The sequence below is a fragment of the Oncorhynchus clarkii genome, chromosome 18 (genome assembly GCF_045791955.1).
Source record: "Oncorhynchus clarkii lewisi isolate Uvic-CL-2024 chromosome 18, UVic_Ocla_1.0, whole genome shotgun sequence".
NCBI classification, from domain to species: domain Eukaryota; kingdom Metazoa; phylum Chordata; class Actinopteri; order Salmoniformes; family Salmonidae; genus Oncorhynchus; species Oncorhynchus clarkii.
The window spans coordinates 5,380,285-5,400,284 of record NC_092164.1 but is presented as its reverse complement, the minus strand read 5'-3'; the positions used below and the strand labels follow the sequence as shown (position 1 = coordinate 5,400,284).

General features: G+C 45.6%; 1 protein-coding gene across 1 annotated transcript in view; it reads left to right on the top strand.

Annotated features, from left to right (window-relative positions):
- The window catches only part of LOC139373933 (dystrophin-like), a 187,960-nt gene that overhangs the window by 73,806 nt on the left and 94,154 nt on the right, over positions 1–20,000 (top strand). Inside the window, exons 2-4 of the mRNA XM_071115018.1 lie at positions 2,386–2,447; positions 17,628–17,720; positions 18,852–18,929. Coding sequence (XP_070971119.1) covers positions 2,386–2,447; positions 17,628–17,720; positions 18,852–18,929 — 233 coding nt within the window. The remainder of the gene's footprint in view (positions 1–2,385; positions 2,448–17,627; positions 17,721–18,851; positions 18,930–20,000) is intronic.

The window sequence follows — 20,000 nt, the reverse complement described above, 5'->3', positions numbered from 1 at the left end:
TGTTAGCCAGCAGGTCAGTCTTATTGTTAACCAGCAGGTCTCAGTCTTATTGTTAACCAGCAGGTCAGTCTTATTGTTAACCAGCAGGTCTGTCTTATTGTTAACCAGTAGGTCTCAGTCTTATTGTTAACCAGCAGGTCTCAGTCTTATTGTTAACCAGCAGGTCTGTCTTATTGTTAACCAGCAGGCCAGTCTTATTGTTAACCAGTAGGTCTCAGTCTTATTGTTAACCAGCAGGTCTCAGTCTTATTGTTAACCAGCAGGTCTCAGTCTTATTGTTAACCAGCAGGTCTCAGTCTTATTGTTAACCAGCAGGTCGGTCTTATTGTTAACCAGCAGGTCAGTCTTATTGTTAACCAGTAGGTCTGTCTTATTGTTAACCAGTAGGTCTCAGTCTTATTGTTAACCAGCAGGTCTGTCTTATTGTTAACTAGTAGGTCAGTCTTATTGTTAACCAGTAGGTCTGTCTTATTGTTAACCAGTAGGTCTGTCTTATTGTTAACCAGTAGGTCTCAGTCTTATTGTTAACCAGCAGGTCTGTCTTATTGTTAACTAGTAGGTCAGTCTTATTGTTAACCAGTAGGTCTGTCTTATTGTTAACCAGTAGGTCTCAGTCTTATTGTTAACCAGCAGGTCTGTCTTATTGTTAACCAGCAGGTCTCAGTCTTATTGTTAACCAGCAGGTCAGTCTTATTGTTAACCAGCAGGTCTGTCTTATTGTTAACCAGCAGATTTCAGTATCACCATCCAGTCCCCTTCTTGCCTCGCTACCCAAACTCCTTGCCCACAGACCGTAGTTTCCTCAACAATGAGTCTGGATCTCAGGACCTCCCCAACAATGAGTCTGGATCTGAAGACCTCCCCAACAATGAGTCTGGATCTCAGGACCTCCCCAACAATGAGTCTGGATCTCAGGACCTCCCCAACAATGAATCTGGATCTCAGGACCTCCCCAACAACGAGTCTGGATCTGAGGACCTCCCCAACAATGAGTCTGGATCTGAAGACCTCCCCAACAATGAGTCTGGATCTCAGGACCTCCCTAACAACGAGTCTGGATCTGAGGACCTCCCCAACAATGAGTCTGGATCTGAAGACCTCCCCAACAATGAGTCTGGATCTGAAGACCTCCCCAACAATGAGTCTGGATCTGAAGACCTCCCCAACAATGAGTCTGGATCTGAAGACCTCCCCAACAATGAGTCTGGATCTCAGGACCTCCCCAACAATGAGTCTGGATCTCAGGACCTCCCCAACAATGAGTCTGGATCTGAAGACCTCCCCAACAATGAGTCTGGATCTGAAGACCTCCCCAACAATGAGTCTGGATCTCAGGACCTAGCCAACAATGAGTCTGGATCTGAGGACCTCCCCAACAATGAGTCTGGATCTGAAGACCTCCCCAACAATGAGTCTGGATCTGAAGACCAGAGTCAGGACACACGTGGGTAAAGCGGCATTTTGAAAATGCGTCATTGTCTTTGATACTCTGATTTGATAGAGGTGATTCAATTGCTGATGACTTTGTTTTGTACAACACCCTTCATTATGACATCACAACAAAGGACTTAAACGAAGGGCGTCTCAGACTGAAGTTTGCAGTGAACATGGAGCAAGGGAAGAACCCAGTTGAAATCATCAGGCGACTCCCCTTCAGCTGGTCCTTATAGGGCTGTCAACAAGGTCCCAATTGGCTGTTATAGTGTTAGTGCTATTGGGAAGGATTGTCTATGATTGGCTATTAAAGTATTACAGCTTCTGGCTATACCTCACATTCACACCACCTACACATGTCCTGGCATTTATTCGCACAAGTGAGTCTAGCAGCCAGGGTCAGTGAGAGAACGGAATACAGAGAGACAGCTGCTACTGCTCACTGCACATGGCTGTCAGCGGGGCAGTGGGTCTGTGTCTGAGTAGTAGTGGCTATCACAGTATTACAGCTGGGACAAGAGTAGATGTAACCCCATGTTTATGCCTACCTGCCTTGCATAAGTCTTATGAATCTAGTCACCACGCTAGAGAGAGAGAGAGAGAGAGAGAGAGAGAGAGAGAGAGAGAGAGAGAGAGAGAGAGAGAGAGAGAGAGAGAGAGAGAGAGACCACTGGTTCTGTCTTGGGGGACAGACAGAGAGAGAGAGACATTGTGTGTGTGAGAGAGGGAGAGAGAGAGAAAGGGAGAGAGAGAGACATTCTGTGTGTGAGAGAGGGAGAGAGGGAGAGAGAGAGACATTGTGTGTGTGTGAGAGAGAGAGAGAGACATTGTGTGTGTCTCTGTGTGTGTATAGTATCGTTAAACAATCCTAACGTCAGACTGTAACCAGTTCATCCCAGACTCCTTCCTTCCCTCCTGTTCATTTATCTTGTCATTGTCTTTTCCTCACAGATGAAAGAGAAGACGTTCAAAAGAAGACTTTCTCAAAATGGATAAACTCACAGTTTACTAAGGTACCACACACACACACACACACACACACACACACACACACACACACACACACACACACACACACACACACAGACACACACACACACACACACACACACACACACACACACACACACACACACACACACACGTCAGACTGTCTGGCTCTGTTCTTGTTTTGCCAATTCAGAAGGCTGTCCTCCTACCTACCTGTTTTGTCAGGCTGCTGGAGAGAAAATGAACTGACAGCCATGTGTCCCAAATGGCACCCTGCTCCCTTTATAGTACACTACCCCATAGGGATCTGGTCTAAAGTAGTGCACTACCCCATAGGGCTCTGGTCTAAAGTAGTGCACTACCACATAGGGCTCTGGTCTAAAGGAGTGCACTACCCCATAGGGCTCTGGTCTAAAGTAGTGCACTACCCTATAGGGCTCTGGTCTAAAGTAGTGCACCACCCCATAGGGCTCTGGTCTAAAGTAGTGCACTACCCCATAGGGCTCTGGTCTAAAGTAGTGCACTACCCCATAGAGCTCTGGTCTAAAGTAGTGCACTACCCCATAGGGCTCTGGTCTAAAGTGGTGCACTACCCCATAGGGCTCTGGTCTAAAGTAGTGCACTACCCCATAGGGCTCTGGTCTAAAGTAGTGCACTACCCCATAGGTCTCTGGTCTAAAGTAGTGCACTACCCCATAGGGCTCTGGCCTAAAGTAGTGCACTACCCCATAGGACTCTGGTCTAAAGTAGTGCACTACCCCATAGGGCTCTGGCCTAAAGTAGTGCACTACCCCATAGGGCTCTGGCCTAAAGTAGTGCACTACCCCATAGGACTCTGGTCTAAAGTAGTGCACTACCCCATAGGGCTCTGGCCTAAAGTAGTGCACTACCCCATAGGACTCTGGTCTAAAGTAGTGCACTACCCCATAGGGCTCTGGCCTAAAGTAGTGCACTACCCCATAGAGCTCTGGTCTAAAGTAGTGCACTACCACATAGGGCTCTGGCCTAAAGTAGTGCACTACCCCATAGGGCTCTGGCCTAAAGTAGTGCACTACCCCATAGGACTCTGGTCTAAAGTAGTGCACTACCCCATAGGGCTCTGGTCTAAAGTAGTGCACTACCCCATAGGTCTCTGGTCTAAAGTAGTGCACTACCCCATAGGGCTCTGGTCTAAAGTAGTGCACTACCCCATAGGGCTCTGGTCTAAAGTAGTGCACTACCCCATAGGGATCTGGTCTAAAGTAGTGCACTACCCCATAGGGCTCTGGTCTAAAGTAGTGCACTATATTGTTTGAACAAAACAATAGATTTTCATTTCAGTTTCAGTTAGTTTCTCCCAGACCACCTAGTAACAATATAGGACTAAGTTATTGTTCTGTTGTGGTTTCTCCCAGACCAGCTAGTAACAATATAGGACTAAGTTATTGATCTGTTGTGGTTTCTCCCAGACCAGCTAGTAACAATATAGGACTATGTTATTGTTCTGTTGGGGTTTCTCTCAGACCACCTAGTAACAATATAGGACTAAGTTATTGTTCTGTTGGGGTTTCTCTCAGACCACCTAGTAACAATATAGGACTAAGTTATTGTTCTGTTGTAGTTTCTCCCAGACCACCTAGTAACAATATAGGACTATGTTATTGTTCTGTTGTGGTTTCTCTCAGACCACCTAGTAACAATATAGGACTAAGTTATTGTTCTGTTGTAGTTTCTCCCAGACCACCTAGTAACAATATAGGACTAAGTTATTGTTCTGTTGTGGTTTCTCCCAGACCACCTAGTAACAATATAGGACTATGTTATTGTTCTGTTGTGGTTTCTCCCAGACCACCTAGTAACAATATAGGACTAAGTTATTGTTCTGTTGTAGTTTCTCCCAGACCACCTAGTAACAATATAGGACTATGTTATTGTTCTGTTGTGGTTTCTCCCAGACCACCTAGTAACAATATAGGACTAAGTTATTGTTCTGTTGTGGTTTCTCCCAGACCACCTAGTAACAATATAGGACTAAGTTATTGTTCTGTTGTGGTTTCTCCCAGACCAGCACAGTTGAAATCAATATGAACTTTTCCAGTAGAACAGAATATAATCGACCTCCACAGGGCAAATTGACCTGCAGACAATAACATCAGCTAAGCCTCAGACCATTCACATTGAGAGACATGTCTAGAATGATTGAAAAGGCAGTGCTTCTCCATGAATGAAGAGTAATTCAATTACGCATCCTGCATCTGAAATGGCACCCTGTTCCCTATTTAGTGCACTACTTTAGACCAGAGTCCTATAGAACCCTGTTCCCTATTTAGTGCACTACTTTAGACCAGAGTCCTATAGAACCCTGTTCCCTATTTAGTGCACTACTTTAGACCAGAGTCCTATAGAACCCTGTTCCCTATTTAGTGCACTACTTTAGACCAGAGTCCTATAGAACCCTGTTCCCTATTTAGTGCACTACTTTAGACCAGAGTCCTATAGAACCCTGTTCCCTATTTAGTGCACTACTTTAGACCAGAGTCCTATAGAACCCTGTTCCCTATTTAGTGCACTACTTTAGACCAGAGTCCTATAGAACCCTGTTCCCTATTTAGTGCACTACTTTAGACCAGAGTCCTATAGAACCCTGTTCCCTATTTAGTGCACTACTTTAGACCGGAGTCCTATAGAACCCTGTTCCCTATTTAGTGCACTACTTTAAACCAGAGTCCTATAGAACCCTGTTCCCTATTTAGTGCACTACTTTAGACCAGAGTCCTATAGAACCCTGTTCCCTATTTAGTGCACTACTTTAGACCGGAGTCCTATAGAACCCTGTTCCCTATTTAGTGCACTACTTTAGACCGTGGGGGTGGGTGCACAGGGTCAATAGTAGTGCACTGTATATGAAAGGCATTTGGAACACATTGTTAGATTGAAACTGTTTCTCCCATCCAGGAAGGAAGGTTGTTAGTTGTTCCCCCAAATGGAAGACATTGTTAGATTGAAACTGGTTCCTCCATCCAGGGAGGAAGGTTGTTAGTTGTTCCCCCAAATGGAACACATTGTTAGATTGAAACTGTTTCTCCCATCCAGGGAGGAAGGTTGTTAGTTGTTCCCCCAAATGGAACACATTGTTAGATTGAAACTGGTTCTCCCATCCAGGGAGGAAGGTTGTTAGTTGTTCCCCCAAATGGAACACAGTGTTAGATTGAAACTGGTTCCTCCATCCAGGAAGGAAGGTTGTTAGTTGTTCCCCCAAATGGAACACAGTGTTAGATTGAAACTGGTTCCTCCATCCAGGGAGGAAGGTTGTTAGTTGTTCCCCCAAATGGAACACAGTGTTAGATTGAAACTGGTTCCTCCATCCAGGGAGGAAGGTTGTTAGTTGTTCCCCCAAATGGAACACATTGTTAGATTGAAACTGTTTCTCCCATCCAGGGAGGAAGGTTGTTAGTTGTTCCCCCAAATGGAACACATTGTTAGATTGAAACTGGTTCCTCCATCCAGGAAGGAAGGTTGTTAGTTGTTCCCCCAAATGGAACACATTGTTAGATTGAAACTGGTTCTCCCATCCAGGGAGGAAGGTTGTTAGTTGTTCCCCCAAATGGAAGACATTGTTAGATTGAAACTGGTTCCTCCATCCAGGGAGGAAGGTTGTTAGTTGTTCCCCCAAATGGAAGACTAGTCCCTTTACAGTGTATTACCTCTGACCAGAGCCCATTAACCTAGTGTACTATATATACAGCAGGTAATAGGATTCTATTTTGATGGGGTTCCCCAAGCCATTCTCCTGACCAATCAATGACTAGATAATAGTCATGGTGGAACCATGATGGAGCTGGGATTAGAAGCAGCTGATGGAGCGATGATGATGATGATGATGGTAATGGTGATGATGGTGATGGAGAACTCTTCCTGTAGATTGAGATGTTCTGTGACACAGTGGTTAGTTATTACTGGTGGTTGTCACTGTGAATAGAGTGAGGAGGGTGTTAGGTGTGTATTTGTGCTGGTGTGGGTGCTTACCTTGCTGCCCGTGTGTGTGTGTACGTCTGCCTGTGTGTGTGTGTGTTCTGGTGTTCATGCGTGTGTGTGTACGTCTGCCTGTGTGTGTGTTAACATGTCAGTGACCAGGATGAAATGTCTTCATGTGGATAGTGTGTCTGTTAGTGTGTACCTGTCTGTCTTCATGTGGATAATGTGTCTGTTAGTGTGTATACCTGTCTGTCTTCATGTGGATAGTGTGTCTGTTAGTGTGTGTACCTGTCTGTCTTCATGTGGATAGTGTGTCTGTTAGTGTGTGTACCTGTCTGTCTTCATGTGGATAATATGTCTGTTAGTGTGTGTACCTGTCTGTCTTCATGTGGATAATGTGTCTGTTAGTGTGTGTACCTGTCTGTCTTCATGTGGATAGTGTGTCTGTTAGTGTGTGCACCTGTCTGTCTTCATGTGGATAGTGTGTCTGTTAGTGTGTGTACCTGTCTGTCTTCATGTGGATAGTGTGTCTGTTAGTGTGTGTACCTGTCTGTCTTCATGTGGATAGTGTGTCTGTTAGTGTGTGTACCTGTCTGGCTTCATGTGGATAGTGTGTCTGTTAGTGTGTGTACCTGTCTGTCTTCATGTGGATAGTGTGTCTGTTAGTGTGTACCTGTCTGTCTTCATGTGGATAGTGTGTCTGTTAGTGTGTGTACCTGTCTGTCTTCATGTGGATAGTGTGTCTGTTAGTGTGTGTACCTGTCTGTCTTCATGTGGATAATGTGTCTGTTAGTGTGTGTACCTGTCTGTCTTCATGTGGATAGTGTGTCTGTTAGTGTGTGTACCTGTCTGTCTTCATGTGGATAATGTGTCTGTTAGTGTGTGTACCTGTCTGTCTTCATGTGGATAATGTGTCTGTTAGTGTGTGTACCTGTCTGGCTTCATGTGGATAGTGTGTCTGTTAGTGTGTGTACCTGTCTGTCTTCATGTGGATAGTGTGTCTGTTAGTGTGTACCTGTCTGTCTTCATGTGGATAGTGTGTCTGTTAGTGTGTGTACCTGTCTGTCTTCATGTGGATAGTGTGTCTGTTAGTGTGTGTACCTGTCTGTCTTCATGTGGATAATGTGTCTGTTAGTGTGTGTACCTGTCTGTCTTCATGTGGATAGTGTGTCTGTTAGTGTGTGTACCTGTCTGTCTTCATGTGGATAATGTGTCTGTTAGTGTGTGTACCTGTCTGTCTTCATGTGGATAATGTGTCTGTTAGTGTGTGTACCTGTCTGTCTTCATGTGGATAGTGTGTCTGTTAGTGTGTGTACCTGTCTGTCTTCATGTGGATAATGTGTCTGTTAGTGTGTGTACCTGTCTGTCTGGATGTGTCTGTCTGGATGTGTGTCTGTCTAGATGTGTGTCTGTCTAGATGTGTGTCTAGATGTCTGTCTGTCTGGATGTGTGTCTGTCTAGATGTGTGTCTAGATGTCTGTCTGCATAGATGTCTGTCTGCATAGATGTCTGTCTGTATAGATGTGGGTCTGTCTAGATGTCTGTCTAGATGTCAGTCTAGATGTCTGTCTAGATGTGTGTCTAGATGTGTGTCTGTCTAGATGTCTGTCTAGATGTGTGTTTGTGTATATGTGTGTCTGTCTAGATGTGTGTCTGTCTAGATGTGTCTGTCTAGATGTCTGTCTAGATGTGTGTATGTCTAGATGTCTGTGTGTGTGTGTGTGTGTTTATGAGTGTGCGTGTCTATATCAGTGTGTCTGTCTGTATGAGTGTGTATCTCTGTGTGACATCCCTAGCATCCCCCAAAAACCTAGAGAGACACATTCCGTTATTTTCCGACTTGATTAGGGGAGGCTGGAGGTGTGCTGTTACCATGCCGACCAGGGCTCAGGTGTGGTGTGGAGGAATCTATTGAACGGCAGTCTCATCTCCCGCCTGGAGATTAAGGCAGACGGGGGCAGCAGACAGACACACACACAGAGAGGAGAGGAGAGGAGAGGAGAGGAGAGGAGAGGAGAGGAGAGGAGAGGAGAGGAGAGGAGAGGAGAGGAGAGGAGAAAGGGAAGAGGAGAGGAGGAATGAGAGGGAAGGAGGAATAGAGGAGGGAAGAGTTCAGACGAGGGGCAGGAAGAGAGACAGAAGGATGAAAGTGATAATCTGAGAGAATTTGAGACAGGAAACAAGGAGTGAGAGAGGAAAAGAGAAGGAGATAGAATCTGCCACACTCCCACTGTTATCCCCCTGGTAACAAAACCCCTTGAGTGAGTGGGTGTGTGTGTCTGTGTTTATGTATAATGAGAGAACATATGCTTGCATTTGAAATGGACAGAAAAGAGATTGCTGTGTGTGTATAATATAGATTGTGTGTGTGTGCGTGTGTATGTGTGTGTGTGTGTGTGTGTGTGTGTGTGTAATATAGATTGCAGTGTGTGTAGGATAGATTGTGGTGTGTGTGTGTGTGTGTAATATAGATTGCAGTGTGTGTGTAATATAGATTGCAGTGTGTGTGTGTGTGTGTGTATAATATAGATTGCAGTGTGTGTGTAATATAGATTGCAGTGTGTGTATGTAATATAGATTGCAGTGTGTGTATGTAATATAGATTGCAGTGTGTGTGTAATATAGATTGCAGTGTGTGTGATATAGATTGCAGTGTGTGTGATATAGATTACAGTGTGTGTGTAATATAGATTGCAGTGTGTGTGTAATATAGATTGCAGTGTGTGTGTAATATAGATTGCAGTGTGTGTGATATAGATTGCAGTGTGTGTGATATAGATTGCAGTGTGTGTGTGTAATATAGATTGCAGTGTGTGTGTGTAATATAGATTGCAGTGTGTGTGTAATATAGATTGCAGTGTGTGTGATATAGATTGCAGTGTGTGTATAATATAGATTGTAGTGTGTGTGTGATATAGATTGCAGTGTGTGTGTAATATAGATTGCAGTGTGTGTATGTAATATAGATTGCAGTGTGTGTGATATAGATTGCAGTGTGTGTAATATAGATTGTAGTGTGTGTGTGATATAGATTGCAGTGTGTGTGATATAGATTGCAGTGTGTGTATAATATAGATTGTAGTGTGTGTGTGATATAGATTGCAGTGTGTGTGTAATATAGATTGCAGTGTGTGTAATATAGATTGCAGTGTGTGTGTGTAATATAGATTGCAGTGTGTGTGTAATATAGATTGCAGTGTGTGTGATATAGATTGCAGTGTGTGTATAATATAGATTGTAGTGTGTGTGTGATATAGATTGCAGTGTGTGTGTAATATAGATTGCAGTGTGTGTATGTAATATAGATTGCAGTGTGTGTGATATAGATTGCAGTGTGTGTAATATAGATTGTAGTGTGTGTGTGATATAGATTGCAGTGTGTGTATAATATAGATTGTAGTGTGTGTGTGATATAGATTGCAGTGTGTGTGTAATATAGATTGCAGTGTGTGTGATATAGATTGCAGTGTGTGTAATATAGATTGTAGTGTGTGTGTGATATAGATTGCAGTGTGTGTGTGATATAGATTGCAGTGTGTGTGTAATATAGATTGCAGTGTGTGTGATATAGATTGCAGTGTGTGTATAATATAGATTGTAGTATGTGTGTAATATAGATTGCAGTGTGTGTGATATAGATTGCAGTGTGTGTGTGTGTGTGTGTATAATATAGATTGCAGTGTGTGTGTAATATAGATTGCAGTGTGTGTATGTAATATAGATTGCAGTGTGTGTATGTAATACAGATTGCAGTGTGTGTGTAATATAGATTGCAGTGTGTGTGATATAGATTGCAGTGTGTGTGATATAGATTACAGTGTGTGTGTAATATAGATTGCAGTGTGTGTGTAATATAGATTGCAGTGTGTGTGTAATATAGATTGCAGTGTGTGTGATATAGATTGCAGTGTGTGTGATATAGATTGCAGTGTGTGTGTGTAATATAGATTGCAGTGTGTGTGTAATATAGATTGCAGTGTGTGTGTAATATAGATTGCAGTGTGTGTGATATAGATTGCAGTGTGTGTATAATATAGATTGTAGTGTGTGTGTGATATAGATTGCAGTGTGTGTGTAATATAGATTGCAGTGTGTGTATGTAATATAGATTGCAGTGTGTGTGATATAGATTGCAGTGTGTGTAATATAGATTGTAGTGTGTGTGTGATATAGATTGCAGTGTGTGTATAATATAGATTGTAGTGTGTGTGTGATATAGATTGCAGTGTGTGTGTAATATAGATTGCAGTGTGTGTATGTAATATAGATTGATTGCAGTGTGTGTGATATAGATTGCAGTGTGTGTAATATAGATTGTAGTGTGTGTGTGATATAGATTGCAGTGTGTGTGTGATATAGATTGCAGTGTGTGTGTGATATAGATTGCAGTGTGTGTATGTGATATAGATTGCAGTGTGTGTGTGTAATATAGATTGCAGTGTGTATGTATAGATTGCTGTGAGACAGAGATTGGAAGCAGAGAGAGTGGAAGAGAGAGAGTGGATGACAGAGAGAGTGGAAGACAGAGAGTCGAAGACAGAGAGTGTATGACAGAGAGAGGATGACAGAGAGAGGAAGACAGAGAGTGTATGACAGAGAGTGTATGACAGAGAGTGGATGACAGAGAGAGTGGAAGACAGAGAGTGGATGACAGAGAGAGTGGAAGAGAGAATGGAAGACAGAGAGAGTGGATGACAGAGAGAGTGGAAGACAGAGAGTGGATAGCAGAGAGAGTGTAAGACAGAGAGTGTAAGACAGAGAGTGTAAGACAGAGAGGGGAAGAGAGAGAGAGGGGAAGAGAGAGAGAGTGGAAGAGAGAGAGTGGATGACAGAGAGAGTGGATGACAGAGAGAGTGGAAGACAGAGAGTGGAAGCCAGAGAGTGGATGACAAAGAGAGTGGAAGACAGAGAGAGTGGAAGCCAGAGAGTGGATGACAGAGAGAGTGGATGACAGAGAGAGTGGATGACAGAGAGAGTGGATGACAGAGAGAGTGGAAGCCAGAGAGTGGATGACAGAGAGAGTGTAAGACAGAGAGTGGATGACAGAGAGAGTGTAAGACAGAGAGTGGAAGCAGAGAGAAAGGGACAGAGAGAGAGAGTGGAAGACAGAGAGTGAAAGACAGAGAGTGGATGACAGAGAGAGTGGAAGACAGAGAGTGGAAGACAGAGAGTGTATGACAGAGAGTGGATGACAGAGAGAGTGGATGACAGAGAGTGGAAGGCAGAGAGTGGATGACAGAGAGAGTGGATGACAGAGAGAGTGGATGACAGAGAGAGTGGATGACAGAGAGTGGATGACAGAGAGAGTGGAAGACAGAGAGTGGATGACAGAGAGTGGATGACAGAGAGAGTGGAAGGCAGAGTGGAAGACAGAGAGTGGAGGACAGAGAGAGTGGATGACAGAGAGAGTGGATGACAGAGAGAGGAAGACAGAGAGTGGATGACAGAGAGAGTGTAAGACAGAGAGTGGATGAGAGAGAGAGTGGAATCCAGAGAGTGGAAGCCAGAGAGAGTGGAAGACAGAGAGTGGAAGACAGAGAGTGGATGACAGAGAGAGTGGAAGACAGAGAGAGTGGAAGACAGAGAGAGTGGATGACAGAGAGAGTGGAAGACAGAGAGTGGATGACAGAGAGAGTGGATGACAGAGAGAGTGGATGACAGAGAGTGGATGACAGAGAGTGGAAGACAGCGAGTGGAAGACAGCGAGTGGAAGACAAAGAGTGGATGAGAGAGAGTGGATGACAGAGAGTGGATGACAGAGAGTGGATGACAGAGAGTGTAAGACAGAGAGAGTGGAAGACAGAGAGTGGATGACAGAGAGTGGAAGACAGAGAGAGTGGAAGACAGAGAGAGGAAGACAGAGAGTGGATGACAGAGAGTGGATGACAGAGAGTGGAAGACAGAGAGAGTGGAAGACAGAGAGAGTGGAAGACTGAGAGAGTAGAAGCCAGAGAGAGTGGAAGACAGAGAGTGGATGACAGAGAGTGGATGACAGAGAGAGTGGAAGGCAGAGAGTGGATGACAGAGAGAGTGGATGACAGAGAGAGTGGAAGACAGAGAGAGTGTATGACAGAGAGAGTGGAAGACAGAGAGAGTGGAAGACAGAGAGTGGATGACAGAGAGTGGATGACAGAGAGTGGATGACAGAGAGTGGATGACAGAGAGGGGATGACAGAGAGTGGAAGACAGAGAGAGTGGAAGACAGAGAGTGGATGACAGAGAGTGGATGACAGAGAGTGGATGACAGAGAGTGGATGACAGAGAGAGGGGATGACAGAGAGTGGAAGACAGCGAGTGGAAGACAGCGAGTGGAAGACAAAGAGTGGATGAGAGAGAGTGGATGACAGAGAGTGGATGACAGAGAGTGGATGACAGAGAGTGTAAGACAGAGAGAGTGGAAGACAGAGAGAGTGGAAGACAGAGAGTGGATGACAGAGAGTGGAAGACAGAGAGTGGAAGACAGAGAGAGTGGAAGACAGAGAGAGGAAGACAGAGAGTGGATGACAGAGAGTGGATGACAGAGAGTGGATGACAGAGAGTGGTTGACAGAGAGAGTGGATGACAGAGAGAGTGGAAGACAGAGAGAGTGGAAGACAGAGAGAGTGGAAGACAGAGAGAGTGGAAGACAGAGAGAGTGGAAGACAGAAAGTGGATGACAGAGAGAGTGGAAGACAGAGAGTGGATGACAAGAGAGAGTGGAAGACAGAGAGTGGATGACAGAGAGAGAGAAAGAGAGAAAACATGGTGTCCATTCTCTCCAAACCTCATTAACAGTCCCCTCCCACTCTCCCTGTTTTTGTCAGAGTTCAGATGTGGCAATAGGCTCATCTTTTCTAAGGAAATCAATTCGCCGCCCCCAAGGCATTGTGGTCTGTCTGGAGACCGAGGCCTTTATTGAGTCACTGGAAGAGGCATGGGGCGACACACACACACACACACACACACACACACACACACACACACACACACACACACACACACACACACTAGGGGGCAGGAAGGGGTCGGGCTCAAAGGGGTAAAGCCAGCGTGCCAACCCAAGGGCACGGCCGTGGACAGACTGCCTAGAGATAATACTAACATAAAAAACAGACTGGAAGAGAGGGAGGGAGGGAAGTAGAAAGGTAGGGAGGGAGAGATGTGGAGAGGGAGGGAGGGAGGGAGGGAGGGAGGGAGGGAGGGAGGGAGGGAGGGAGGGAGGGAGGGAGGGAGGGAGGTAGGGAGAAAGGTAGGGAGAAAGGTAGGGAGAAAGGTAGGGAGGGTAGGGAGGGAGGGAGGGAGGGAGGGAGGGAGGGAGGGAGGGAGGGAGGGAGGGAGGGAGGGGCAGAGCGGGGAGGGAGGGAGCCACACTACTGCAAAGGGTTAAAGCCAGTGTCCCAACCCAAGGGCATGGCCGTGGACAGTGGACAGCCTCCCCAGAGATAATCCTAACATAAACAAACAGACTGGGAGGGAGGGAGAGATGTGGAGAGGCAGAGGAGGGAGGGGGGCAGAGGAGAAAGGGAGGGAGAGAGAGAGGGGGAGAGGCAGAGGAGGGAGGGAGAGAGAGACGGGGAGAGGCAGAGGAGGGAGGGAGGGAGAGAGGGAGGGGCAGAGGAGAGATGGAGGGAGGTAGAGAGAGAGGGAGAGGCAAAGGAGGGAGGTAGAGAGAGAGGGACAGGTAGAGGAGGGAGGGAGAGAGAGAGGGGGAGAGGCAGAGGAGGGAGGGAGAGAGAGAGGGGGAGAGGCAGAGGAGGGAGGGAGGGAGTTAGAGAGAGAGGGAGAGGAGGGAGGGGAGAGAGAGAGGGGGAGAGGCAGAGGAGGGAGGGAGGGAGTTAGAGAGAGAGGGAGAGGCAGAGGAGGGAGGTAGAGAGAGAGGGGGAGAGGCAGAGGAGGGAGGGAGTTAGAGAGAGAGAGGGGGAGAGGCAGAGGAGGGAGGGAGGGAGACGGGGAGAGGCAGAGGAGGGAGGGATGTGGAGAGGCGGCAAGATGGATCGAGACAGACAGACAGACAGACAGACAGACAGACAGGCAGAGCCACGAAGAGAACTGTGAACTGTAGAATTGAACAGCGCTAGCCTGAAATCCACACTGAATCAGTCAGATTCGCTGCTGTTTCAGACAGTGAAGTAATATTCAGTTTGGATCTGATTCCAAACCAGAGCAGAAAAATAGACTTGGCAGTTTTAGCAGACATGATAAGTACAGATGTATAATCTTAATTTGATCTCTCTTTTGTTGCTGAGAATTTTACTGCATCGCAGGGAATGCAGATGAGCTTTGTGATTTACATACATTTACTGGAAACCTACACCAACACACGGTCATATTAACAGCCTCACCTCCATCAAGCAACATTATGGACTAAACATTCAAATCCTGTTGCTGCAGGATTATTTAGCTGTGGCAATACAGGTCCCTACATCTGTAGCAGTGTAGAGAATAGGCATGGAGATGAGGGAACACTTATATTCATGACATCACAGCATACATCCCAAATGGCACCCTATTCCCTATATAGTGCACTACTTTTGACCAGGGCCCATAGCACTGTAGTCAAAAGTAGTGCACTATATAGGGAAGAGGATGCTATTTAGGAGACATACGTACTTTACCCTCTGGAATACTTGTGAAATGAAAGATGATTTTGCTGGAAAAACACGATGTTTCTGTCTTTTCATTTTGATTTGCGTTGCATAAAACAACGACCTGGAAGTTATTGTGAAGTCTGCAGCAGAAGACATTTATCACAGAGCAGGACTTCAGAGGTCAACCTGCCCCTGTATAGATACCACCAGTACACCCTTCATACTAGATTAGATAACTGACTGTAGCTACATCTTCTCTCAGTGTTAGTGTTGGAGATATGTCTCTCTGTGTTAGTGTTGTAGCTACATCTTCTCTCAGTGTTAGTGTTGGAGATATGTCTCTATGGGTTAGTGTTGGAGATATGTCTCTATGGGTTAGTGTTGGAGATATGTCTCTCTGTGTTAGTGTTGTAGCTACATCTTCTCTCAGTGTTAGTGTTGGAGATATGTCTCTATGGGTTAGTGTTGGAGATATGTCTCTATGGGTTAGTGTTGGAGATATGTCTCTCTGTGTTAGTGTTGGAGATATGTCTCTCTGTGTTAGTATTGGAGATATGTCTCTCTGTGTTAGTGTTGGAGATATGTCTCTCTGTGTTAGTATTGGAGATATGTCTCTCTGTGTTAGTGTTGGAGATATGTCTCTCTGTGTTAGTATTGGAGATATGTCTCTCTGTGTTAGTGTTGGAGATATGTCTCTCTGTGTTAGTATTGGAGATATGTCTCTCTGTGTTAGTGTTGGAGATATGTCTCTCTGTGTTAGTATTGGAGATATGTCTCTAAGTGTTAGTATTGGAGATATGTCTCTCAGTGTTAGTGTTGGAGATATGTCTCTCTGTGTTAGTATTGGAGATTTGTCTCTCTGTGTTAGTATTGGAGATATGTCTCTCTGTGTTAGTGTTGGAGATATGTCTCTCTGTGTTAGTATTGGAGATATGTCTTTCAGTGTTAGTATTGGAGATTTGTCTCTCTGTGTTAGTATTGGAGATATGTCTCTCAGTGTCAGTATTGGAGATATGTCTCTCAGTGTTAGTATTGGAGATATGTCTCTCAGTGTTAGTGTTGGAGATATGTCTCTCTGCGTTAGTGTTGGAGATATGTCTCTCAGTGTTAGTATTGGAGATTTGTCTCTCTGTGTTAGTATTGGAGATATGTCTCTCAGTGTTAGTATTGGAGATATGTCTCTCAGTGTTAGTGTTGGAGATATGTCTCTCTGTGTTAGTGTTGGAGATATGTCTCTCAGTGTTAGTATTGGAGATTTGTCTCTCTGTGTTAGTATTGGAGATATGTCTCTCTGTGTTAGTGTTGGAGATATGTCTCTCTGTGTTAGTATTGGAGATATGTCTTTCAGTGTTAGTATTGGAGATTTGTCTCTCTGTGTTAGTATTGGAGATATGTCTCTCAGTGTCAGTATTGGAGATATGTCTCTCAGTGTTAGTATTGGAGATATGTCTCTCAGTGTTAGTATTGGAGCTATGTTTCTCAGTGTTAGTATTGGAGATATGTCTCTCAGTGTCAGTATTGGAGATATGTGTCTCAGGGTTAGTATTGGAGATATGTCTTCTCTCAGTGTTAGTATTGGAGATATGTCTTCTCTCAGTGTTAGTATTGGAGATATGTCTTCTCTCAGTGTTAGTATTGGAGATATGTCTCTCTGTGTCAGTATTGGAGATATGTCTCTCTGTGTCTGTATTGGAGATGTGTCTCTCTGGGTCAGTATTGGAGATATGTCTCTCAGTGTTAGTATTGGAGATATGTCTCTCTGTGTTAGTATTGGAGATATGTCTCTCTGTGTCAGTATTGGAGATTTGTCTCTCTGTGTCATTGTTGGAAATATGTCTTCTCTCAGTGTTAGTATTGGAGATATGTCTCTGTGTTAGTATCGGATATATATCTCTCTGTGTTAGTATTGAAGATATGTCTCTCAGTGTTAGTATTGGAGATGTGTCTTCTCTCAGTGTTAGTATTGGAGTCATGTCTCTCTGTGTCAGTTTGGAGATATGTCTTCTCTCAGTGTCAGTATTGGAGATATGTCTTCTCTCTGTGTTAGTATTGGAGCTATGTCTCTCTGTGTCAGTTTGGAGATATGTCTTCTCTCTGTGTTAGTATTGGAGCTATGTCTCTCTGTGCCAGTTTGGAGATATGTCTTCTCTCTGTGTTAGTATTGGAGCTATGTCTCTCTGTGTCAGTTTGGAGATATGTCTTCTCAGTGTTAGTATTGGAGATTTGTCTCTCTGTGTCAGTTTGGAGATATGTCTTCTCTCTGTGTTAGTATTGGAGCTATGTCTCTCAGTGTTAGTATTGGAGATACGTCTCTCTGTGTTAGTATTGGAGCTATGTCTCTCAGTGTTAGTATTGGAGATATGTCTTCTCTCAGTGTTAGTATTGGAGCTATGTCTCTCAGTGTTAGTATTGGAGATACGTCTCTCTGTGTTAGTATTGGAGCTATGTCTCTCAGTGTTAGTATTGGAGATACGTCTCTCTGTGTTAGTATTGGAGATATGTCTGTCGGAGTGTCATGATGGGTTGACCTTGCTCAAAGGCACACCGACAGGATATTATGGTACCTAGGGTCTGAAACCAGAAAAACCAGCACATCTCCCATTTTGTCTTGCTCTGCTCAGGATTTGAACTGACATCGTTCCTGTGTATCCTGTAGTGATGTGTTGTGCCCTGTTTCCTCAGGCAGGGAAGCCCCCCATCCAGGACCTCTTCACCGACCTGTGTGATGGCCGTCGCCTGCTGGAGCTGCTGGAGGGACTGGCAGGTCACGAGCTGGTCAGTAATGTCATCATTATCCTCCTGGACTTACCATCCTCCTAACCCCATTCATCTCCTCACCTCCTTATCCTCCTAGCCCCATGTATCTCCCTCACCTCATCACCTCACCTCCTTATCCTCCTAGCCCCATGTATCTCCCTTACCTCCTCATCTCCTCACCTCCTTATCCTCCTAGCCCCATGTATCTCCCTCACCACCTCACCTCCTTATCCTCCTAGCCCCATGTATCTCCCTCACCTCACCACCTCACCTCCTTATCCTCCTAGCCCCATGTATCTCCCTCACTTCCTCATCACCTCACCTCCTTATCCTCCTAGCCCCATGTATCTCCCTCACCTCCTCAACTCCTCACCTCCTTATCCTCCTAGCCCCATGTATCTCCCTCACCTCCTCATCTCCTCACCTCCTTATCCTCCTAGCCCCATGTATCTCCCTCACCTCCTCATCTCCTCACCTCCTTATCCTCCTAGCCCCATGTATCTCCCTCACCTCCTCATCACCTCACCTCCTTATCCTCCTAGCCCCATGTATCTCCCTCACCTCATCACCTCACCTCCTTATCCTCCTAGCCCCATGTATCTCCCTCACCACCTCACCTCCTTATCCTCCTAGCGCCATGTATCTCCCTCACCTCACCACCTCACCTCCTTATCCTCCTAGCCCCATGTATCTCCCTCACCTCCTCATCTCCTCACCTCCTTATCCTCCTAGCCCCATGTATCTCCCTCATCTCCTCACCTCCTTATCCTCCTAGCCCCATGTATCTCCATCTCCTCACTTCCTTATCCTCTTGACCCCACTTATCTCCTCGCCTCCTCGCCTCCTTGCCTCCTAACCCCACTTATCTCCTCAACTACTCACTTATCTCCTCACCTATTATACCAACCTGTTGTCTTTCTCCTTGCATTTCTTCTCCTCCTCCTCTACCTTTGTCCTAAACTTTATACAATAGCTTTTATTGTAATATAAACCTCTTTCAGCAATGGCCCTGAGCAAAGTCTTTAATATCATGTTCAGTAAATAAAGCCTCTGTGTGTTCTGAAGGATCTCTTCTCTTCTGTGTGTGTGTGTGTATGTGTGTGTGTGTGTGTGTGTGTGTGTGTGTGTGTGTGTGTTCTGAGTCTGCAGGTGAAGGAGAGAGGATTCACGCGCGTCCACTCACTAAACAATGTCAATAGAGCGCTGCAGATCCTACAGAAGAACAATGTACGTATTAGTGAACAGATCACACACTGAGGAGGAGGAGGAGAGGGACGAGGAAGAGAGGAGGAAGAGAAAGAGAGGAAGAGAGGAGGGGGAGGAAGAGAGGGAGAGAAAGAGAGGAAGAGAGGAGGAGGAGAAGGAAGAGAGAAGGGGGAGAAAGAGAGGAAGAGAGGAAGAGGAGAAGGACGAGAGGAAGGGGAGGAAGAGAGGAGGAGGAGAAGGAAGAGAGGAAGGGGAGGAAGAGAGGAAGAGGAGAAGGAAGAGAGGAAGGGGAGGAAGAGAGGAGGGGGAGGAAGAGAGGAGGGAGAGGAAGAGAGGAGGGGAGGAAGAGGAGAAGGAAGAGAGAAGGGGATGAAGAGAGGAGGAGAGGAGGAGGAGGAGGAGGAAGAGAGGAGGAGGAGAAGAGAGAAGGGGGAGGAGGAAGACAGGAGGAGGAGAAGAGAGAAGGGGGAGGAAGAGAGGAAGAGAGGAAGGGGAGGAAGAGAGGAGGAGGAGAAGGAAGAGAGAAGAAGGAGGAGAAGGGGGAGGAAGAGAGGAAGAGAGGAGGAGGAGAAGGAAGAGATGAAGGGGAGGAAGAGAGGAGGAGGAGAAGGAAGAGAGGAGGGGGAGGAAGAGAGGAGGGGGAGGAAGAGAGGAAGAGAGGAGGAGGAGAAGGAAGAGAGAAGGGGGAGAAAGAGAGGAAGGGGAGGAAGAGAAGAGGGGGAGATGGAAGGGGAGGAAGAGAGGAGGGGGAGGAAGAGAGGAGGGAGAGAAAGAGAGGAGGAGAAGGATGAGAGGAGGGGGGAAGAGAGGAGGAGGAGAAGGAAGAGAGGAAGGGGAGGAAGAGAGGAGGGGTAGGATGAGAGGAGGAGGGGGAAGAAGAGAGGAGGGGGAGATATGAGGGGGAGGAAGAGAAAAGGAGGAGGAAGAGAGGATGGGGAGGAAGAAAGGAAGAGAGGAGGAGGAAGAGAGGAAGGGGAGGAAGAGGAAGAGTGAGAAGATGAGAAGGAGAGGAGGATAGTATCTCTTCTGTTATATTAGGGATATATGACTGCATGTCTATGTAAGCGAATGTAAACAATAGTGTTCAGTATA